The 25,479-nt window shown below is 38.5% G+C and overlaps 1 protein-coding gene across 1 annotated transcript in view; it reads right to left on the bottom strand.

Moving 5' to 3' along the window:
- Nucleotides 1-1,127: 1,127 nt before the first annotated feature.
- The window catches only part of antxr2a (ANTXR cell adhesion molecule 2a), a 44,516-nt gene continuing 20,164 nt past the window's right edge, over nt 1,128-25,479 (bottom strand). Inside the window, exons 14-17 of the mRNA XM_039650005.2 lie at nt 25,344-25,439; nt 23,838-24,005; nt 23,584-23,664; nt 1,128-1,347 (exon numbers count right to left, since the gene is read on the bottom strand). Of these exons, the coding sequence (XP_039505939.2) occupies nt 1,309-1,347; nt 23,584-23,664; nt 23,838-24,005; nt 25,344-25,439 (384 nt within the window). The 3' untranslated portion in view covers nt 1,128-1,308. The remainder of the gene's footprint in view (nt 1,348-23,583; nt 23,665-23,837; nt 24,006-25,343; nt 25,440-25,479) is intronic.

Raw genomic sequence — 25,479 nt, 5'->3', positions numbered from 1 at the left:
AGCCGGCACGCTTTGTCAGATTTCGACTCGAATATCCATTTTGCATCTGAAGTAGCGTATCGAAAGTGACTGGATCGTTCGAGCCTTTTTCTTCAGCTGCCGCCCCCTTCCTCCCCCACAGTGTTTCCACTGACACTGACATCATTCACGATCGTCGTCATGACAGCGCGTTAAAGAAATCTAAAATAAATATATATTGCTCGCTTTTCTGTGTGCAAGTGGAGGGGGGAGTGCGATGTGGATAATTTCTGGAAATGAACAATACTTATCCGTCCGTCGCCCCTTTCGGTTTGATCTTTCGAGAGTATTGGACGAGGGTGTCATGTTAGCACAGCTAAGGAACTCCTTAATTGTACAAAATTCTAAAGTGGTCAGACCTCAAACAAAAGATAAATCTCTAAAGTTGCCTTTACACTAATCAAAGTTTGATATTCCTATCCCAAGAGAACTTGAGCACAAAATGCTTGTAGATCAGATGGATGGACGGTTGTATTGATGCTTTAAACCTTTTAACTGAGGGGCATGTTTCTGAATTGGGACCGTCTATGCATTAGTGAGCACAGAACAGACTGCCAAATAAGTGGGGAGGAAGCACCGACCACCAGAGTTAAATCTGTCCCTCAAAACCTTGCCGGAGAGCTTTGGTCACAGGGTGTCTCGCGGTGCAATAACGCTCTATTAATTTCTCTGCGCTGTCCTCGCACTGATAGAAAGGTGTCTTCACGAACTAAAGGGCAAAGTCTTACTGCGTCCAATACCTTAGGGCATTCTGTCTACAATTTGTCATGCGTGTGCACTTCTCAGTGTTAAAATGACAAGATCTCCAGTCAAAGAAGCCCCGCTAGGCATCCGACGATAGTGGGCTTGGAGAGATTTTTGTGAAGAGACATTGCCAAGAGGCAAAGTACTTCTGCACTCCATGAGCCTACTGGGATTAGTTCTACTTCCCAGCCAACGGCAAAGAGCCTCATCTGATTCTGCTTTTTTTTCCTCCTTTTTCTCTGAAATAGCCTCCGTCTGTGTCCATAAGATTAGTTTTTTATTTCCTCAGAAGGCACAATATGGTCAGAACACGAAAAAGCCTTTGCTGTGCATTAAAGCTGCAAAATCAGACACTTTTTGGGGGGTTAATCTATTTAGTCATCTGCTTGCCATTCAATAGCTTGAAAGAAGTTTTGGAAAGCCAATACGAAGATACTCTAAAGTGGTCAAAGAAGCGGTCATCTCGAGGAAATGATGCTTTTTTTTTCTGTTGTCCCATCTGATATACTTGGAAGTCAAAGTATTTCAGAGACCGGAGACTGTCGTCTATTGATGCTGCATCCGATTGAAATTTATACAGCGTCCCTAGAAGAAAAAGAAAAGGTCAGGAGAAGATTTATTTAATTAACTGACTGATTAAATCATGTATTTTTAGAGTATCATTGCATTTATAATAACAACAATTGTTATTAACATGTTTTTGTGCCTATTTAAGACATGTCAGGGTGGTGAAAATATGATAAAATGAAATATATAATATAAAACATAAAATGTGAAAATAAATATATATACATGAAAAAAAAACTTATTGGCTTTTTTTCTTTTCAAAATGGCCCTTATTTTACTTTTCCATATATATCTGATTCCCTTTAAAAAGTATTTATAAATAAATACATAGATAATAAAAAAATGTAATGTATATTATATTCAATTATTTAAATAACACATCAAGATTGGATAAATTCTAAATAAAATTACTTATTTATTTTTCCTTACAAATAACAACTGGATCACACCCTTATACCCAGACACAAACAAATAAAAACAACACAATAAAAAAATACTCTTTTTTACAGTACTTATGTTCAGTGATTAAATGAATCATAAATATGTGGTGTTTGCCCCTGTGCTCTATAGTTTGTGTTTCATCAAACGGATAAACTGGGTGCAATGGCACCAAGAGGGAGCTCTCGCATAGCGTATAACCACCATACACACTCCCAAGCACTCACTCCCACACACACACACACACACACAGGATTCATTAATGCTCTACTGAACCCAGGCACTTTTATCATTGAGAGTTAATATATTTCCCCCATCATGTATGATTGATAACTAGTGTGTAACAACCAACAATGAAAAACTAAAATCACAGTCGCCTGCCCTAGTTTCAAGTCGCAATTGGCATTAGATATTGGAAGAAACCCAGAGTCTTCATAGACTAACCACGAATAAAGGGCTTTACGTTGTCCCTGCATCGTAAGCCATGTGAGGCGCACCCTCTGCGATAGATCTCACTCCGTCAACAAATAAGGCACATCAGATGCTGTTTTGGCCACAGCCGATTGTGTGGCTAAGTTTACTGGATTTTGCAGGCTTTGAAGCAGGAACTCTGAAAGCTGTCCTCCTCCACCACAATATCCGTGAAGGGGCTCTGCTGTAAGATTCGACCAGGTGCAGAGCAATACGGTCACATCCAAACCCACGGTCAGACCCATTTTAACTCCATCGCTCCCGGGCAAGAGCACTTGGTGTTGGACACTATTGTCCAACACCAGACAGAGCCCACCTGTGCCATGAGAATAGAAGGACCATGGGCTAGATATTAAGGTGACTTTATTGGATAGGGTGTTGTGGGTAAAAGCGTATATGCTGAAGAGACATTTGTTTCTCACTCGAGACACGCAAAATGTCATATTAAAATGTAACATTTCTCTTGTGTTTGTTACATTGTATAAATAATATTGTGTTTTTGGTTTATCTTTACAAAATGATCCTGACTCCAAGCTTCAGAGTCTCTGTGTGTAGTCTTTGTGCTAAATTGGTCAATATGCACCTCAATTATCACAAATACCACGAAGAGACAAATATCAAACAAGTTGAGCTGAAAGTTGTTGAATGCATAAAAGCAGAAATAATTACACCACTCTGGAAAGACACTTGATTGGACTGATCAGATTTCTCATGGTTTCATGCCATCTTTAAGAGATCTCACAAGGCTCAGTTCATCAAGAGCTTCACCTCTGTGACCCCACACATATGCTACACCTATACAGATCAGTCAAACAGAGCCAGCCGGTTGGGGGGCCGTCATTATCGCTGCTCTTTGGAGCGCTCTCCGAGCCGCACCATTCAGACGGCCACCAGACTTTACAGAAAGATGTCCGCTGCTCTGATTAGCCGTGTACATGGGCACTTGTCCAAAAGAGTCTGCATGTGTTTTTGCATCTAATCTTCTGCTAGCCACTCTCTGGAACAGCTTGATTCCCCCAACCCTGGAACTCGCAGAGGAGACGTCTTGCACTTTCTGTTCTTTGGAGGAGTGAGATCCAGGAATCGAGAAAGGTGGAACTTGGAAAGCAGCCCATGTCTTTTTCAGGACCATCCCATTTCATCTCATATTCCACCAAAAAGATAAGTAAAATACTATGTACACTACAGACATGAATCATTGTGTGGCTGTTTGTCAAAATGGCTTTTTTTATTACTAGCTCAAATAGCTGATTCCCTTAAAAAGTAAAAGCAAATATATATATTACAAAAAATGAATAAATATGTATAATTTAAATAACGCATAGATACTTTTATTAATCAAGAATACATTAAATTAATCAAAGGTTACACTCAAACTTGTAAAATAATATGTCCAATTAAAATATATAATTTAAATGTATAATTTAAATAATATACATAGATACTTTTATTAAGCAAGAATGCATTAAATTAATCAAAGGTAACACTAAAACTTGCTAAAAACTTATATCATTTCAAATAAATGCTGCTCTTTTGAACTTTCTATTCATCAGAGAATCCTGAAAAACACTAAAATATTAAGCAGCACAGGTTTTTTTTTCCGTTTTGTTGATATAAAGAAAAAAAAGTAACAAAATCTTAGTATCACGATGATTTCTGAAGGATCATGACACTGAAGACTGGAGTAATGATGCTGAAAATTCAGCTTTGTCATCACAGGAATAAAATTACATTTGTAAATATATTCAAATACAAAACAGTTCTTTTAAATTGTAATAATATTTCACAAAACGACTGTATTTTAAAGGGTTTTCAATTCTTTCTTTCTTTCAATTATGCCTTATTTATAAAAACCTACTGTGACATTACACAGATTAAGCGCTGTCTTCTAAACCCTATCCGCATATTGAACATTTTAGAAGATCAAAATGGGACAGGAAGTGCAGCTGCAAACAGGCCTGGGAAATGCCAGAATGTGAGCAATCCTGCACTCTAGAGCTGGCCCCCACTATCTCCACACCCATGGTCCACATACGGCCCACATAGCACCGCCATCTGGTCTGGTGGAGATTCAGAACCAAGCCAAGAGAGCCTAAAATCAATGCCTGCTGACAACTTGGATACATTTTCCAGTTATTAAAAAGTGATATAGGCACTGAAACAGTGAATACATTAAACGCCTCAAGAAAAGGACAGTTACTTTGAGAAATCAGAAAAAAAAAGTGAAGAAGCTCACAATTTTACGGTTCTGAAACTGTAGCTGTCACGGGTGAATCAAAACGGATCCTCTGACAAGCATTAAATTTAGAAAAAAATCATGTCAGCTTGAGTCTCATGAGGCTACGGAGGGCCTAATAATGCTCTACCCGCGGCTTGCTTTGAAACTGAGAGTTGACAGCATGATGGTGATCCCTGTAATTTAAGTCCACAGCCACAATGTCTTTTGGAAGCACATAGACACCATAAATTACAAGGGGATAAAATACCCTCTCCTGCTGACAATATTTACAGCAAGTCCTGCTGGCTCAAATCAAGTCTTCTGGGTAAATAAAGTGGCATATGATCAGCAATCAAGAGCTGATGACTACCGGATTGACCCACGAGACAGAAGGAGAATGATGGTTTTTAATCTAGAGACACCGGTAAAAAACCCAACACTGACATTAGGTGTCATGATGTTTACAAATTGGTCATTACTGGCTCACATTTTTAGCATAACATTAGAGGCAAAGTTGACGGTAAACAACAACAAGAAAAAAACCCTCCAAACCATCAACCTCTACTAACAATGTTTGCAGTGACCAGGGAACACCATTGTCATGAAGGGTTGTACCTGGTCTTCAACAATGTTTAGGTAGGTAGCACCGTAGTCAAATTTACATCCACACGAATAGCCAGACCCACGGTTTCCCAGCAAGGGTATTGCCCAGAGCATCACACTCTCTCCACCAGCTTGTCGTCGTCCCACAGTGCATTTTGGTGGCATCACTTGAGCAGATATATGGCACACACATACACGGCCATCCATGTGATGCCTTCATTGCTCTTGTGCATCGATGAGCCTTGGATACCAACAATACTTGCCTTTTCAGAGATACTCTGACCCAGGAGTCAGAGTATCTCTTGCTGTAAAATTTGGCCCATTTCAAGGTTGCTCAGACTTTAATTCCTGCCCATCTCTTCTGGATCCAACATGTTGATTATGAACAACGACTGTTTGTTTACCATGTAATCTACCCAGACCTTAATACATAGCCTTGTTAGGAGATGATCAACGATATTTGCTTCACCTGTGACTGGTCATTATGTTTTGGCTCATCAGAGTATATACTGCTGTATATCCACCTTATTCTGCTCTAAACAATGCGCACTGCCATGGCGACGACTCCGGTTGCCAACTTCTGGATCGAGTCTGGTCTATGTTTTTTTGCCATGTGTTTTAGATTGTGTCATCCCCACATCGCTAAACTAAATCGAAAAAAAAAAAACATTCATCAAATGTGATCTGATCACGATATTTTTTATTAAATCGCAGATAAAAACAAAATGACCGTTTTTCTTTTCTTCATAACTTCCAAAGGATAGCTGATGCATGACTGCATGATCCCCCTAATCCAGCAATACATGAATATCCAACAGTTTCTATCACCCCGACTGCTGCAGAATAACAGTACTATAAGGTTAGGCTGGTTAGCCATTTGACTCCTCAAAGATGCATAGTCTATTTATTTCTCAGGCCTGTGAGGAGAGTTACATTAACATGAGACTACATTATACGCCGAGTTTCATTCATTTATGAGACCAAAGTCCAGTTTGCGCGCTGTCACCTCCGTCATGATCATCTATTGTTCACTACATACTTCTTATTTATTAAAACCAGGCAATTGGTTGATAAAACATTGATTGAAATTAACATACAATTAATTAAACACAAAATTCACTTTAAAGAAAGGTTTCTTTGTGGTTTCTCTTTAAGATCTCTGTGAAAGTTTAAAAGTCGCTTAGTTTCAGAACGGTCATGTCCGTGAATATAAAACGCATGTGTAGACTGATATTTTTCTAATGTCTGGACCACCGATCTATATAATATAGCATTGTATATACTATAGATGAGTGGTCTGGACTAGAGTACTAGCATTCTATGTAAACAGATACTTCAACAGGAAGTAGAAAAACGTTTAGTCAGTTGAACCCGCTATGAATCATGGGAAATAGAATGGGCGCAGAAAAAAAGGTGGATAGTACTCAGTGTTGTGGCTGAACACGTTCATTGGACGATAGTTTATGAACTCGTTAATTTTTTGGGCGAACGTGAACTGAAATTTTTTCATTCACACAATACATTGTGTGTCATTACATACTACAGTAAATAAGGACACACTACATTTCAACTATTCCTTTCTGTGACACATAGAATGTAAATATTTACAGTAATCGGCTCATTCAGAGATGCCGACACACTACAATACAAGTAGGTGGATTGTGTCTTTAATCTAGGGATGGAAAATCTAATGATTCAGTTTTGACTAATAAATTAGTTCAATAAATTCTGTCATCATTTACCCTAATTTTGTTCCAAACCTGTATGACTATTTATTGTGTAGACCACCAAATATATTTAGAATTTTCTTAAACAGCGTTAGTCAACGATGACAGAACCTTTCTTGTAAAGAACAAATTTCTGTTTTTCCAAATGTGCATCTTTCAAAAACTTCAATTCAACCTACTTGAATCCAATGTAAATTTGGGACCAATGAAGACTTATTACAAGGGTTGCTGATCATCTGATATCTGGAGATGACTTGCTCTGAGGAAGCAGTGTGTTGGAAGAGCTCAAGTTTACAAAGCTTGGTTTAGCTGCATGGTCACCAGAAAAGTCTTTCCCTGTGAAAGTAGCTTAAGCAAAGCTGCACTACATGTGCAGATGTTTTCTGCTCCCCATCCTGTCTTTCTTTCCCCGGGTTTGTCAGAAAAAGTGCACATCATTGCCAGCTAGCAGCTCTGGGCACCATCCCCTGGTTGTTTGAGAGAAAATGCCAGTCATTTTGGCGGAGCGCAGGCGCTCACAGACGGCACAGGCGGGCACAGATGGCACTAATGGACAAGCAGAATCCAACAGAGGGAGCAGGAACGAGCCACCGAGGAGAGCTATTCCAAATAGCGGCAGTGAAAGCCAGGCCCTGATCAGCTTTAGCAAGGTTACCACTGCAGCGTTTCATCATAAAGAATTTAAAGTGATAAAATAATCATAAGGATGAAGAAATCTGTTTGGCCGGATGCCAGTGGATCAGATGGAAGGAGATTGTTCCTAGTTAAATACATGTTCCAGTGTAACAAAACTTGAGACAGCAGGTATATGCTTCAGCTTGCCAGTTGACGAGTAGGAATTGGTTTTTTTTGGGAATGTTTTATGTTTCCAAGGTTGCACGCTTAAAATGATGTTCATTTTAGTCAATAATATACCGTTCATTTTTAGGCGAGGTAAAAAATGCAACTGAAAAATCTGCAAAAATCTGCAAAAGTAATTATGCATTAAAATAAAATAATATAATTGGTTACATATTACAAAATAAAACACTCCCCTCTCTGTGAACGTTCTTTTTTTCTCAAACAGTTGTTTTGAAAGTGAATATGCAGCAAAGTACATGAGCATTAGTTTTTTTTAACTGTATTTTACAAAAGAGACAGATGCAAATTGTGAGAGCTGTAATGCGCTTGTGGTTCTTCTGTTTAATCACTGAAACCTCTCAAGCCACTTAAAACTCCCCGTTCTCACTTCCATGCTTGTATCCCATTTCCCTTCTTCCCCTCCTCAGAGAAATCTCACGACACTGCAAATGAGCATCCAAACAAAGCTGTTGGGCTCATCTGTACTTTTTCATTTCTGGCCTCTCTGCAGCTTCAACTGGCCTGCAGTCAGGCCCCTAGACACGATAAACATCCAGCTGCACAAAAACCATAAGCTTGCATGCAAACTTAGTCCAAGAGAAAACACACTAACTACAATTTAAAAAGTAGGGCTGTTAAAATTAGCATGTTAACACATACGATTAAATATGTGTTAAAAAGTGAATATGTTTAAAACTCTGTTAATTCGTATCCTCAATCTGACACTTTGACTTAACCATAAACTCTCTTAGAAACATCTTATATAGAGAGGTGAATTGGGACTATTGCTATTGAGATGACTAGGAAAAAATATCCCAAGTATCCTGAATTAACCCTACATGTATAGAGTATATATAGGCTAAAACTACTTCTGTCAAAAGAAATGGTAATATTAACAATATTCTGCAAATATAAATGTAAAAACAAAGCCTTATTAAAAAAACATATTTTAATCAATGTTTTAGTTCACATTACGCCTTTAAAATATAAAAATGGGGGAAGGTTATCTTATATTTTCTTATTATATAATCTTTAATTTTACACAGGATTGACAATGGCAATTGTTACATAGGAGGAAGGATGGAAATAAAAATCGACCAACACAATATTGGCAATATGGTGGTAGTGGGGAGTGGGGTGGTGATGGTAATGACAATGGTAATAAATAATAAATGGTTACTTTGTTTAAGCATACACACACATATACATACCCACACTCACACCCACTCACATACACACTTAAATCACTCTTATGTCACTTCTGGAATTATGGATTTACAAGATTGCTCACTACTGCACTATGTTGGTTTGTATGTATGTCTGACTGTTAAATAAAAAATAAATAAATAAATAAATAAAAATACACTTTTTATTAAATCTACTAAAACTGTTAACGCGATAACTTCAAAAGAAATGAACCACGATTAAATATTTGAATGGATTAACAACCCTACCATAGGAAAAGAAATAAACCCCACCGACTAGTTGCTGAGAAGAAGAATGTGCAAAAAGCAGAAGAAGTATTTGAGTGTATGTTTGTGTGAGCCTCCCTTTCCCCTTGGACTCCTCTGTCTCCCCTTTCGCTTCCACCAGCGTGGCAGCGAGCGGGGTCACATGCGATCTGGGCCAGAGAGAGATGGGAGGTATGCGACAGGAGTGGCGGTAATTGGAGGGAGCTGTCAGGATGGAGCAGTGTTGCATCCATGTGAGATTCCTGCCATTTGGATAGGACCACACACACGTGCCAGGGCGCCTACAATCCCGTGGGGTGGCATGCATTAAAGCTAGTGATGAGGCTAATGTGTGTGGAATCGCTTTTGGCACCCAGCCCACAAAGGGGTCAATGGGTGACCTGTTAGAGAAACTGCAATCAAAAGGAACGTATACAACAATTTAAAATACTACATTATAAGGTGTCTTGGACTGTTACAATCTGGCTAACTCTAAATGCAGCTTGTTATTTTTTTTGTCTTGCCAGTGATAAAAAGACCAATGACTATATGTTTATAATAATCATATATCTCTATTCCTTTGAATACAGAGAAAACATAACTAAACTGATATACAGTTGTTGTTGTTTTTTAAATACAGCTATTTTTTATTTATTAAATGAAAACAATAATATTAAAATAAAAGTTTTCATATACAATTATTAATATTATTTGTATACAAAATCATTTACTCAAAAAAGTTTCCAAAGAGTTGAGTCTGCACATATTCTCTTTTGTTTTGATTTAAGACATCATGATGCTTTTACGAGCAAGTTCCCCTCATTATTTAATGCAAAAAATTCAGCTTTAAATTACAGTAGAGAAAAGGTTTATTTATGTGGTGCTATAAAGCACAGGAGTGTAAATACACACTGGATGCACACCCTACTATATTCAGTAGTAACCCTGGTGATAAACCATCTTGTTATGTCTACTGGGGAAAATATGCTTATCAAGCCGCATGGTAATGTAAGCAGTAAATAACTTGATCATTGCACAGCAACAGTGGAAATCTAACAGCATGAAGCAGCTTCAGGCCACACTACATTACTAAGGAGAGCTGTATGTGTGCGGTTTTTTTTTTTCCTTCTAGACCAACACTGTGAGAACTGGGTTAATGTGACCTGAGTTGGTCAGACAACAACTGGTCAAGAGGAGAACACACACACACACACAAAAAAAAAACCACACACAAAAATAACACTACTTTAACGGAAGATAAATTTTCAATGTACATACATACTATCTGAAAAGATTCCACGGTGAGAGCACTTAACCAAAGACAAGCCAATTGCAGTATTGGTGTAACACAATGATTCAAGCCAATAATCACAACGAATAGCTAGACTTAATCCCATTGCGTCAGCCTCTTGATCACTATTGTTCAGGACTCCACACAAGACAACCCGTGACCTTTTCTCTAGCGTCTGCCCCAGCCTCCCATGGAGACCAGACACCAGTCACCCCCTTCACACCTTACATCTACTTTCTCTTCAGACAATTTGTTCATCTCCTCATCAGGTTCCATTGACTCACAGCTGCATTTCTATTGCAGATTCTATCATTTCAATACAGTTTACTGTGATCATCAGGGAATGGCCAATAAACACACTGGACTAAACTGACGAGAAAACAATCACTGCAAATCTCTGATAATACTCACTGACTACTAAGCGCAAGAATTTTTGTTTTAAATATAATTATTTTCAATTCAATATATTAGTGACTATAACAAATAGCATCTATGAATTGTGCACACACAGATTTGCAGCATTAATTACACTGTAATATTTTGAAACCTATTCCATAATTATTATTATTATGGTTTTTGCCAAACTATTGGTATCTGTATTGATATTTATCGTGGTACCGGTTCAGAGATATTTTAGTCGGGTATCGTATCAAAATCATACATGTATATGAGACTCTTTTTTTTACATTTAAAAATTGTAATGACCCCAAACTTTTGAAAAGTATTATACTTAAAGTGCAGAATCTGAGATAAGCTTCAGAACAAACACTACTGCAAGGATGTGAATAGCCTAAATTATCAACTGCAAGATTGTTGTCTGTACAGATCCAAAATGGATCAGGTACCATAACAAATCAAATGAAATCATAACGAGATTCAGGAAGAAAAGGTCTTGTGCCCTGAGAGAAAGAGGCTGTACCACAGCTCTGTTTGCTCTGTTTTAGGAGGAGGAGTCTCAACTATGCAGATGTAATGATAATGAGCTGCACGCTCAGGCTGGATGTATTGTGACTGCATGTTTCTATCTGTGTGCGAGAGCATGTTTTTCTTCCACCAAAACCAAACACTGTTACTGGCAGTGGCGTCAGCTGGTTTCCCAGTCATTCTCTTTAAATGAAGTTTGCAAATACTATTGAATCACCTAAAAGCAAAAGACAAAGGGTTAGGAGGAGTGTGTACGCTCTTTACTTTGATGGTCCAACCAGTAACAGCATTTAAGGCTGAGTGTGTGTTAGACCCTGTGGATGAGTGTGGGTATATTTGGAGGGGGGGGGGACTGGCTATTAAATGGAGGATGACAGGGAGTAATTATTCTAATGCGCTACTTTGCAGTGTGGCTGGGTTAAGGTGTCAGCTGCGAGTCATTAGGCCTGACATGCGCTGGATAGCGACGAGACAGCTGTCTCCCTCCCAGGTGGGCTGACCCATACCGCTGCCACCGCGCTAACCGGCCACCATCAGGGTGCCTCTAGAACCGGTTAGTCTAGTCCTGGTAGCAGCCATGTTGTACCCTGGCTAATGAACACAACCTCTTCAATTGTACTGCCCTAACACTCGTTAACTTTCTGACTCTTCAGAGGGGGAAACATTAGTAGAAAGAATTTCAAAAATAATTATTTTTCATTTTTGTTGTTTTGCCAAAACAAACCTGTAATAAGTCATCCCATATCCCAGAGCAGAACAAAACAGTTTTATGCTACACTGAAACACCCCCAAAATGTAAGTCAAAGAGAACTAATACGGGGAATTCATCAAGAATGATCGCAGAGTTCATTTGCAAACGTTGTCTTTTACGGCTGTTTCAGTGAATTATTCAAATCAGGTACAAATACACCCAAAAAAGCAATTTGCACTAGCCTGGCTAATGTCAGACCCAAGTCTCATTCAGACCCAAGTCTCATTGAGTTTATTTTCTCATATTTGAGGCGTGGTTTACAAATGCCCAGAGCCGTTAATTGGGTGCTAAGGATGTCTATCAAATGAATGACAGCCGGGTAAAAAGTGACAGTGATGAGCGCTGCGTTTCATCCAAAGTGGAACATTTTTCAACTCGCGGCAAGCAGTAAAAACGCTGGGTGCTCAGCGCTTCAGGGTTAAAAAAAGCGCTCAGTGCCTCGTTACGCTCATGGCGTTCAAAAAACTTGGCGCAACACGGCCTAACTCCAGTTGAAATATTCACCCCATAATGGCGGCCGAAGCGCCACCTAGTTGCTGTAACCAAAAGAGCATCGGAGTTTCATCTCTTTGGTTTCACACTGCACGCGTGACTGCATTCACATCGGGAGCAGAAGCAGTGCGTGAGCGTCGAGCAGGAGCGGCGCGTGAGTAGCAGTAAAGCGGGGTTTCGGTGTCAAATCTGTTTTTGCTGCACTGCTCACGCTCAAAAAGTGAAAGCACACTTTTGATGGACAAAAATTAATATGATTTCACACAAAAAGTGCCCCGAGTCCCACGGAGGAGTTTAGTAAAGATAAAAGGAGGAGTGACGACAGTGAAGGATGAGAGAGGACCAGGCCTGGACTTTATGCTGTGTTTATATGCAGCAGGAGTCCATATGAGACATTCGTCTCGTTGTTTGTTTATTTTGTCATTAAAAGTTATATTATGCTAAATGTTCACCGGTTCCTTATTACTCTTTCCCTTATCAAAAAACTTTGCTAGAACAATATAATATAAATATAATATAATTGTATTATAATGAATGTATTTTAATGATAATGTATTATAATTTGTAAAAAAAAAAAAAAAAAAAATGCTATTGCTGTAAATGAGGTAATAAAAGCTACCGGCATAATAATTTAAAAACATTTAATCAAAATGCTGTTTAAAATTATTTTAGACGTAGCACAGCATCTCACACAACAGGAAGTCAAATTTCCAAAAGTATTTCATGTCAACTACCTTAAATGGTAAAATGGTAAATGGACTGCATTTCAATAGCGCTTTCACAGACCCAGTGGCCACCAGAGCGCTTTACATTTTGCCTCACATTCACCCATTCACTCACTGACGGCGGTGTCAACCATGCACACCTAACTTGTCGAGAGCAGCTGGGGTTAGGTGTCTTGCTCAAATACACACCTCGACACTTGATCAGGTGGAAACAGGGATTGAACCACCAACCTTCCGAATTGTAGACAACCTACATAAACCATTGAGCCACTGCCACCTTACAGTAACAAAAGATCAAATCTATTGTGGTCTCATATGAAACAAACAATGTTAAAAAATCCATACTCTTTTTTTTTCTTTATTAAAAATGTTAAAGGGATACTCCACTTTTTTTGGAAATAGGCTCATTTTACAACTCAATGACTTCCATAGTAGGAAAAAAATATACTATGGAAGTCAATGAGACCAGAAACTGTCTGGTTGCTGATATTCTTCTAAATATCAGAAAATCGGCTGAATGGATTCGAAAACGGCAAAACTGGGGGAGTTGTAAAATGAGCCTATTTCCGAAAAAAAAAAGTGGAGTATCCCTTTAAGCGACGAAGGTATTAGACAAAATAAAGATCCAGTCTGTGACAACACACAGCAAGAAAAATCATAACTCTGTGTACAGTATAAATATATATAAATATGATTTATTTGCATGTTTTGATTCTGGAGAGTCAGTGCCCCTGAGCCAAGCCTTGGATGGCAAAGACAGAATTAGTGCTAATATATGCAACCATAACAAAGAGCAGAACTTTCCATATCCTTATGTTCCAGAGGATCATATCAACCCATACCCGATGGCCTTACTTATGAAAAGTCATGAGTCTGTGCATATGTACCTTAGAGCAAAGTTCACAGAAAAGACTTTCGAAGGCAAAACAGTGTTAAACTAACCAAAATGAGACCGCAACATCCCACAGACAGATATGAAAACAGAAGCTGAAATGTTCACAGAAAATGTTAATGCTTCTGCTCTTCTCCATATTCGTTAAATTTGAACTTATCAATGTAAAGCAACGTTTTTGAAAGAAGGATTTGTGTAGTATATTTTTGCATGATTTTTTTTAACCATTTTGTGTTAGAAAAAAGTCCTCAAAAAACTTTCACTTAAATCCTGAATCCTCATTCTGTTTTCAGTTCTCAGAGTTTTCAGTTTTCAAAGTCTTCTCAGCTGGTGGGTTTATGACCCCCCCCCAAAAAAAAAGGTTCTGACAGAATTGTAAGAAGGAAAAACAATGCTAAAAGCAAATAATGAAATGCATAAAATCATAACCAAATTATAGTGCAAAGTTAGAATATCAAAATATCAGTGGCGCAGATTCATTTTTTGTTGTTGTTGTCATTGATGTCAAATCCTGTAACGCCAATCAATCTCTACAGGTCCCAACAAGAATAGATTTAACGAAATGCTTTATTTTAAGGATATTTTTGCTTACTTTAATACATTACACAAGTCTGCTTCTTTCACCACTTGTTTTGTCCAATGTAAAATCTGAATACTAAAGCAAAACCAGTTGAGAACCACTTTCACTTTCACCAACAAATAATACCTAGTTTCCTGCATGAGTCAGAGTTTTTTCACAATGTATTATTAAACATTACAGGAAAATCCCTCAGTCTTTAAATGCCGTAAGACAAACCTTTTTACATTTTCAAAAAACATCACTTAGTATGATTCATAATCATAAGCTGTTTTCCACATGGGGACTAAAAAAATTACCCACAAGGACAAGGATCTAGGATAGTGCCATCTTTGAGGGGACAACCACACACACACACACACATTTGTTTCACTACATCAGTGAGAATATTGCATATATGTCCATTGACTTTATATCAGGTTAATGATATTTTCAATTGCATAACCCATAACAAAAGTGTGCAAAAAATAGATTTAAATAAAAACATGTTTTAACTGATTTATAAGCCTTTTTAACTAGTGAGGTTCAATAAAATGTCTTCACTAGCTGGTTGTCATAATATTTCACTATGTAAGTAAGGAAATTAGACTCTCACAAGTGTAGGCAAATATGCACACACACACACCTCCAGAATACCTGCCTTTCAATAGATCTTCACATCAGACTTCACAGTCTAGAGATTATCACACCATCAGTGGTTTGATAGTTTTTCACTTTTACTTACCGTAACTATCCTGCAGACCACAGTTTATGTCTTTATTAGTTCCAATGTCGCTACAAAAAATAAAAATAAAAAAGACAGCTTGTGACCGTGAATTCCTAATTCCTCTTTCGTAGTGATTCTAGAGTATATTTCTAGATATAATGACATACAATTGTATGCATTGGAACAAAATGAGCAGCATTCTGAGATTTATACTGTGTAAAGCATTCGTGTTGGACAGATAGATGGGTAAAATATGCAAAACTTCTTGGGGGTGGAAATTTATGCGACTGCCACTTCGGAAGGGTTTGGGCCATCTGATGGGTTAAAACTATTAAGACCACAAGAGCAGTTCTGCATCTGTGCACACAAAAATCGGGATTCAGAACTACTTAAATGCATTTGTTTTGAGACCCACAGAATGCACAGATACATATCCAGATTATTGTGATCAAAACAAAGGAAAGTAAACAAGCCATTTCTCATAGATCTGCTCCCTTTATGTCGAAATCTCTCAGCTGCAACAAACCCAGAGACCTTCGTTTCTACTTGATTTGATGATATATGATGTACGGGACAGAATGACCTATAACTCATTAAGTTTGACATCATCATTAAACTTACTATGTTAGATTATAAACTGTTATGATGATCTATTATGATGATGAATGTCATATGGATCGTGATTCACGTTTCTTTAATTTTGATAATCCGTGAGATCGGCGAACAGAAGTTTTGGAGTGACACTAGAGAACAGAAGCATGACTTTTTGATTTCGTTTTTTGAGGGCACTAGCTTTCCTCCTCTGAGAGAATGTTTGACTGACAGGATGGAACAAATACATAAATGAGTAAACCAATTTTTTCAACAGCTGCACGATAATTGTCACATCTGTGTCCTTTCTTCCAATCAATAATGAACCACAAGTTGTAATTTATTTATGGCCAATTCAGGCTCTAGTGATGAAATGTTAAAGACACTCCAAACACAAAGTGATATACGGATGCCAAACTTGCCTTCTTGAAAAAATACATCTGCTCAAAATTACATGCTGCATTGCATCAGACCTGAAAGAAAGTGACTTTTTGCCCAAATTGTGGGACCATGAGTCTTATCTATAATATGATGTGATACAAGATCTAGGGGGAGATCCCGGGGTGCTGTTTCACAGCGTCTAGCCAAACCCTGAGTTTCAGTAGTAAGAAAAATCAAGCCATAGCGTCAAAGTCCTGCGTTTTAACACTATTAAAGTCATGCTTTTATGAGCACAATTAATTACTGTCTAATAAAGATTAGAACTGCATTTAATATTGCTTGGGCCAATGGTTTAAAATAAAGAGGGCTCCCACATTTGCATATTAAAACTAATTAGCATAATCAAGCCGCTGAAATCCCGTGCATGGTATTCAGAGAGCTGAAAATGTGCAGCACAAGCTTAAATGATCCATTATGGGTTATACAGTTTATAAAATATACAGGATTTGTACTGCTGGTATACCTTTAATATCTAAATATTTAATTGATTTCAATATTCAATTCAATTAATATAATCCAAATTTGTGTAAAAAGTGGATTTATTGAATTGAATTTGAATTTGAATTACTCCACTATTATCATATCGTATTTTAATATGACTACCGTTGCAAATTGTGCATATTTAAATATCTTAAAAACAAAACCACTAAAACAAAGGTCCACAAATTTCCTTTCAAACAGTCATGCACTGTATTCATCACTTTAAATATTCAAATTGATCAGACGAGGGAAGGAGTGAATTACAATACATTACCGATTCCCTGTATGATTTCCATAGGTCTGTCACACTTAAGGAGAAAAATCAATGCGACAAAGCAGCCCAGGGAATGTCTGACACTAACAGTAATGCTGCTTAATTAAAGCCAAGATTCCAGCTCTCATTGCAACGAGGATTTGATTTTAATAGACGATGAAGAAATGGCCCGGCACATTGACGCAAGCACATTTGTAGCCAGTCTGGCCAAGGGAAAGAGAACACACACACACACACATAGACAAACACGGCAGGACATCAGCTCGGATAGAATCAGGGGGTTAAGGGGAAGTACACAGAAGCTTGTGCCTGTGTTAAACAGTCTGCTAAAGGGGGCAGGTACCAGCCCACCCAGCTAATCAGCAGAATCTGCTCCGATACAGGAGGAAAGGGATTTCTGAGCACATGCCTCTGTCACATACATCACTAATATAAAAACCTCTGTAGGCTAAAATGCTTGACCTCAATATGGAAATAAATTACAATGCAAACAAAAAAGGACAAAAAAAAAAATAAGATCGTTAATGGATTGCATTTTGCTTTTCTCGGATCAAGCCTTCAATGCAGAAAGAAAGTTTTAAGTCAAATTAAGCCATGCTGATAGATTATAAAAAAGGATTGAAAGCATAAAGGGAAATCATAACAACGACAAAAAAAAAAGGTTTATTTTTTTGCTAAATGTTTTTTCTCCAATTTAAACCATGTTGAAAAAAATAAAATTAAAAGTTTCCAGTTCAAACCATGTTTTTTTTTTATATTTTGAGGTGAATGGAAATTTATTTGCACTGCTGAGGATTGAAAGATTACACTAATGGCAATTTAATAGTGCTTAATGTACTGAGACAGTGGCTAAAGCCTCATCAAAAAAGGAAAACGCTATTTATCTACATTTGTGGACATGTTAGTTCCTCTCCAAACCCATCTAGTGCATACACTACTCCAACCCAAAAGCTCTGTCATGATTTTGGCACTCCCCACCCCCACTTTCTAGTTCCCAGTGCCACCCTCCAAACCAGCTCATTGGGGTCCCCAATCTAATCCTGTTACCAGGAGGACTGGCAGTTTGAGGAGGCTCACAGATTAACACGGCAGACATTGTCGAATTTACAACCAGCCACGTGGACATCTGCCCTACTTTCTGCAATACACACAAAAAACAGAGAGAGAGACCTGGTTCAAAGAGCAAGGGGCCATTTCATGAAATCGGCAAGCCAGTCATTGTTAAAGCTGTCATTTCTCCTCTGGGGCCGGTGTGCTTTAACTGAACTGTCAGCCTTCTTCTTAATGCTTGTTAAGGGTAACAGGACAGTCTGCTGATAGCACTAATGAGGACCAGAAAAAAAGACAAGCATGTTTAAAGGATGCACACCAATTGTCATAACAAACACAATGGTGTCGCAATGGCTACAAAAATCAGCTACTTAAGGAAAATTATGAAGATGTGAAGATTTACAGCAGATGGCGAAAGACTCATACTTCTATAAATATGATAATGTTTTGTTACACGGTCAGCTCTCCGCTTCCATAAACAAGTGTTTTCCTCTGCTTTATTATTTGTGACGCTCTGATTTAATTCCAATTACACCATTAATTAGAAATCTTGTGCCCTCTGATCTAGGGTATGTTTCAACTTAATAACATTTGCCAGGTTTTATTTGTTCATGGAAACCGGCACTTGCATCTGTTCACAGAACAGAAAGTGTTTTTTTTCCTAAAGTCCGAAAAAAAGAGAAAAATCTGTATTTGTCACTCAACATCATGTGATAACACAATCAGAGAGAGAGAGAGAGAGAGATTAAATCATTAAATACTATTAAGCACTCTTATCTGCTGTCATTTTTCTTGAAATGCGAGTACACAATTTGTGTTCTTGTTTAATCAGCACATTGATTATATGAAATCTGCATATCAATGGGATTCATGACAAAAGGATTTTTTTGGCAAGAAATTAAGTCATTTCAATGCAACCGAAAACAATAGTGCCTTAAAGCTGAAGTGATTCATGTCAACACACAGCATCACTAACTGGAATTTCAGTAATAATTGTTAAATCAGATTAAGTAGATTCTCCTGCCTCAAACTAACACCACTGGTTGAGTCAATGTTGAGTGCAATCGCTGCAAAAATAACAAATACGAATCAGTATTTTCAGTATCTTGGTCTTATTATCCAGTAAAAACATTAAAAAATCCTCAAAAAATAAACTTTTTCTGAGATGTAAAATTTTCCCCTTCATTCTTGTCTCTTTTTTAAGCATAAACCTCGCTAAATGTTGTTCGATGTATGCTTAAAACACAAAAACAACCATTTGGAAATGGGGTTATAATTCAAGATATAATCTTTGAAAGCATCTTGAAGAATATTTAGATATTAATAAAAAAAAAAAGAAAAAGCAAAAAAATAACAAAATGCTTTTTTTTGCAATGATATTTTGAAACCAAAGAGCAACAGTGTTTACGCATTTTAAGGAAATCAGTCTAGTCTCTAGAATAGGAGAAAGTATTGCAAAAAATCTCATAAAGGAGCTTGAAAGGCAACACATATTGCATATCTAAATGAGGTTGCTTCTACCAAGCGCCAAGCAAACCACATTTTCTGACGGTTGTTGCATCGCTGATTTGTTCAGCACAGCTCAGTTCTGCTCATTAGGCAGTTGTCCCTCACTACAGCAGCCAGACCCACTTCATACTGGCCTTGCTAGTTCATTAGGACACTGTTCACTCTCTTGGCTCCCGGGGTAAAACACAAACAGTTCGCGGTCTGCCACTCTGCGCCCTAATCCAGTCATGAGACTGGGCTCTTAAACACTATTGCGGCTAAGCCTGGCCATGTGTGCCTCCGACCTGAGGGACCCGGCCCGCCAGCCTAGAGCCTTAATTTTCCCCCGCTCACTCTCTCTCTCTCTCTCTCTCTTTCTCACTCTCTCCTTCGTCCTCAACCCCGTCGCTATTTCTCCATGCCAGCGTTGCCTCCCTCTCTTCCTCTCTCCTGCTTCTATAATGGCATTCTTCAAGAGTTGGCCCCGCCGTGCCGCCCGCTTGCAGTCTCTTAATTAAAATGCTCCCACCGCTCTGTTTATGTGACCGATGACTGTTAAATTAAGATGCTGTCACACTGGGCCGCAACAGTACATTTTTATTATTTATTTTTGCCGGGGAAAGTTCCGCCACGAGCACCATGCCTCGGGACTGCGAGCTGACATGTTTTCTTTGTCTGAGGTTGGAATTTACACCATTTAAAAATACACTCCACCTCATTACAGCACTGCCCTAAGGAGGCAAGCAGTCGGCATGGGCTAATAAGGTACGTGTTATACAGAGAATGATTTTAATAGGGTTTAATGTATGCAGAGACAACGCTAAAGTGAAATTATACGTCTTGAACAATGCTTTCTGGGGGTGTGGGGGCTGCAATCTGAAAATCATGTCTGTATTACACATTGAGCTCGCCTTGGCTTCGAAACATCTGACAATATCGGCTCAGCCCGAGTAAGAGAGTGTGGGAGTTGAAACCAGTGAGAAAATGAGGATTGATTTCCTCAAAAAATAACAAATCCCGCGGAACGACGTCTTGAAAATTAATATTGTAAAATCACCCTATCTATAATCACCATCAGTTATCATCATTACTCTCATACCACCCCCGAAGCCTCTAGTATGGAAACAAAAGCAATAAAAAAGAAATTGTCATAATTTACTCTCTCATGGCATTGCAAATCAGTATGACTCTTTCTTTTGAAAAACAAAATTTTAAATTTAACTAAATGTTAAATCAATGAAGTACAAATCCACACTGTTCGCTACCTGACTTTCATTGTTAGAAGACATTTGTTTAACTATCTTCTTAGTTCTTACTTATAAGTCATATAGGTTTGGAATAACATAGCGACATAATGATAGAACTGTCAGTTTTGGGAGAACTACTATTTAATCTTAAAACAACCAAACAAATGCTTCAAATTCCCTATTTTGGAAGATAAGTTAAATCATAGTGTCCACGTAAACAGCATGGACATGCACAGTCTGTTTTCTTCAGGGCTAATTTTGTAGGATGATACACTTGACAGTTCAAAAGTTTGGGATCAATATGTGTATTTTTTAAGAAATTAATACTTCAACAAGGATGCAATTAATTGACCAATATGATAATGATAAAAATAAGATTTTATTTCAAATAAATACTGTTCTTTTAAACTTTCTATTAATCAAATAATCCTGGGGAAAAGAAATATAAATGACTGCTGAAAAATGTGTTTTGCTATCACTATTTTTGATCAAACAATTGCAGCCTTGGTGGAAGTAAGAGACTGCTTTCAAACAAAAAAAAAAAAAAAAAAATACCGTCCCCAAACGTTTGAATGGCAGAGTAAATGATGACAATATTGAAATTTTTGAGTGAACAATCCTTTTAAGACCCACAGCAGCAGGAGAAACAAAAGCCTTTTCTATGGGTCCCATCTCGATTTTGCCTTTGTGTGGCAGCTCTCTAGGGTTAATGTATGTTAATGTATCATTTATAAAGGTGCTTATTAGTGTGTTTTGCAGACTGCTGCTTTGTAAAACAATACCGAGCCCTGCCGAGACTGTTAGTTAGAGGTGGGAGCGAGAAAGAGAGAGAAACACAGGGGCGGGCGTGCGTGCGTTCAAAAGAGCCCCCGCCAGTAATAGGCCAGCCCTTGACGCGCTGCCACCTTCTCTACCTGCTGTCCCCTGCCGCTCTTTCCGGAAACTTGACGGCAGATGTTGCAGCGCTAAGCTGGCTCTGAAGTGCCTCTCTGGCTCCCCGGTCTCCCTAACAACACAGTCAAACCACATTAGATCTCTTTATTTGTGCCCCAGGCAAGTTCGGCAGTGCAGCTGTGTCCACCCTCCGCTCTACCTTTGGTGTTGGAGCCCCTCAGGCGGTAAATGGGAGAGCAGAAAGTGTTCAGGCTGTCTTGAAAAAACTACATCTGCTGACAATCCAGCAGTCTGTCTGTGGGCGGAGTGGGGGGAGGGGCCGGGAGGGGTCTCCGAGCTGAACAGATGTCTGCGACAACCTGCTTCCTTACACCTGTATGAGTCCTCGTAACCCCATGGATCCAACGCTGAAAAATTCATGACCCCCGAGGGTTCCTGTCGGGCATCAAAGCCCCCCTCTCTCTAGCTGAGAGTACGCGGCCCACCTTGGCTCTGGCGAGGGACTCCTCGGGCTTTGATAGCTCATGCCTGCACCCAGTGCACTTGATCAAGGGCTTGAAAGTCTGCACGATCGAGCTGTGGCCTCACTGAAGTGTGCCAGGGTCCCGCTTGGAGGCTCCAGACCCTCATCTCAGATGTATTGAGAGTTACAAAGGTTTTAACAGTTCTTTTGAAGAAAGTAAAACCGAACAAGTGGCTCAAGCGTGACTGGGATATTTCAGCTAATGGGAGCACCAGCACCACGGATGCGGTGAGGGCTTTTTCAAGATGAAACAAACCCAAACAAATGCTTCAAACTGTGCACTACTATGGATTTTTTTTTTTTCAATTGTAGTACACACGTAGTCAGCACAGACTTGTGAAGCCTGTTTACTTCAGTGCTAATTTTGTCTCACTTCATATTCTATATACGCTACAGTTCAAAATATTACAGTCAATTCATACTATTATTCACCAAGGATGCATTAAATTGATTAAAAGTAACAGTAAAGACATTTATAATGTCACATAAGATTTCCATTTCCAATAAATTCTAGTCGTTTGAAAGTTGTATTTATCAAAATATCCTGAAAAATATTCCTAAAAAAATATAAAACAGTACTTCTACTACTACATTAAAAACTCAGCTGAAAAAATTTTGAAAATGTATCTTTGCCATCAAAGAAATAGATTATAAATTATCAAAAAAAAAGAGTTAAAAAGTTATTTGTAATTGTGATAAAACTTCACAATATTACTATTTTACTATTTTTTTGATCAAACAAATGCAGCCTTGGTAAGTATAAGAAACGTTTCTATGGTTGAGTAATCTATGCAACAATGAAAACAAAACAGCACATTCTGTTCTTAAATTGAATGCCTCTGAATGTTGTCTTTGCACATTCATAGGACTTTTTGTGGACATGTATTATTGCTCTACAAACGTTACAAAAGAGGAAGTATCTGCAGCACAAGTTCATGACAGTTACATCCTGTTGTGAGTCTTTGCAGCTGAGGTTTGTGAAACTTGCACGCATTTAATACACACAAACTCACACACTCATAAATATCCCATGAACGCTTACACCACACATTGACACCCCATGCTTTATGTACAACAATAGATTGGCTCAACTTTGGGAGTATACAAGAGTGATGAATCATGTTTGCATTTTGTATTGGGGTAAACCATCTGTGGCTTACCTTATCTGCGGTCGTTGGGCGCATGAGCGAAACTCGGTCATACTGCCGCCGCAGAAGAGCCCACAGTGCGTCAAGGCGGCCCTATGATAAAACAAGAAATATCAATATGTGGCCTTAGCTTGGCTCATTTTTCCACTCATCTCAAGCAAAGGCTTCAAAAATTATAGAGTGGAACTTTTAGATGTACTCAAAATAAGGGAAAAGAGGCGACAGAAAGATGATAATAGCCTCAATTGCAACAGGAAGTGACTCACCCTGATAGGAGTATACCACTTGGATTCAGGTTGATGGTATGTGGGTGGGGATGCAGTTGGCTTTTTGATCATGGGTTCTTCGGCCTCCTCTTGTATCGATATCACTGCATTCTTGGCTTTCTCTAGCCGTGCGCCCTCCTCTGTGGACCCTTTCTCTCCCCAACGGACCTACACAGATATTTGAAAAAGAAAATGTATCATATTAGATTATATTACATTACATTACATAAATAAAAAGTATATATAAATATATATACATACAATAAAGTACTTTTTCTTAGTTCTAGGCCTGTCCCCCACTGAAAAGTGCTTAATTATAACTGCACTTCTCAAGCTCTAAATTAAGTCACATCAATATAGAAAAGCTTTTCAATAGAATCCCTGGACAACAACTCTCAATTAATAAAACATTCTTTGCATCCCATATTTCCATCTTCACAGGTCAGCATGCGTTTTAAGTAAAGAGGAAGTAGGCATACTTAGGTAAACCTCCTCCACAGGTCCAGAGATAGCTTCAGAAATGGAGATAGGTTGTCTGGATGAATGAAAGCTTTCTAAACATTAAAGATAGTTGTAACTCAGTAAGCCCTGAGCCCATCTCATCCCTTGCACACTAATGGGAAAGGTTAGTAGAAACGATTTTCCAAAGCTTCCAGAAGAAAATTCAGAGATGTCTTCTTTACATGGGAGACTGGAGGAGGGGTGGCTGAGCATGAAACAAATATGAACAAAGATGAACAAAAGTTGAATGACAGAATGGAAGTCAGCAAGAGGAATTAATCTCGTCACAGCAGTTCTCAATCCTTTAGCGTCAACATGACTTAAGACAGCGGGACATCGTTGAGGCCTAACTGGCAGGGCCCTGTCACGTCAAAACCATCAGTCAGGGGCTGTGATACATTTAAGGAGATTTCTATCAGAACCTTTGAGGTGTGCTGAGCTTGACATCACAGACACAATGGCTTTCATACAGGAAAGAAGAACAAGTGCTCTTCTGTGGATCAAGAGAATAATAAGCTTTCTTAGTTAGTTCAATATTTGTTTCTACAACAATATATCCAAGTAATGCAAAGACTGGAACAGTGCAGGTGACTAGGGATGCACCGATATTTATATTCATGTTATATCCGATAACCCATGAATGGCTTATATTGAAATGACTGAAATTTCTAATGTCAGCCGATGACTGATATGGTGTCAATATATTGTCCATGTGACCCCAATCAAAGCACTTTAAAATTACTCAGCTCAATGTCCACTCCAGATTTTCAATTCATTGCTCAACTCTCAGTACATGGTCACTGGTAAGAGAAAGCCAAAGAAAACAAAAATGGTCCAAGTTATCTCCAGTCTCCATGCAAAATTAACCCTCCCTACCCCCTACACCCAGAGAAAGAGAGACGTGGTGGTAGACTGGAAAATGCTTAAAGACAGCTGTGATGACATCAAAACATTTTCTGTCATCAGGGGGCTGCACATCATTATAGGTTCAAATGTAACGTTTACCTCCATGCGTTTGATTCCACCAGCTCCTCTTCCTCCATAGTAAGATGCATCCACAGTTGGCCACTTCTTCTTGGGTAGTGGGTCTGGCTCTGGTCTCTGCAAAAATATGGACAGAAGATAAATAAAATTGAGACTT

This window comes from Pimephales promelas, chromosome 4 (assembly GCF_988280905.1).
Source record: "Pimephales promelas chromosome 4, fPimPro1.hap1.1, whole genome shotgun sequence".
Lineage (NCBI taxonomy): Eukaryota > Metazoa > Chordata > Actinopteri > Cypriniformes > Leuciscidae > Pimephales > Pimephales promelas.
Note: the sequence above shows the minus strand (reverse complement) of the source record. Positions and strands in the feature narration are given on the sequence as shown.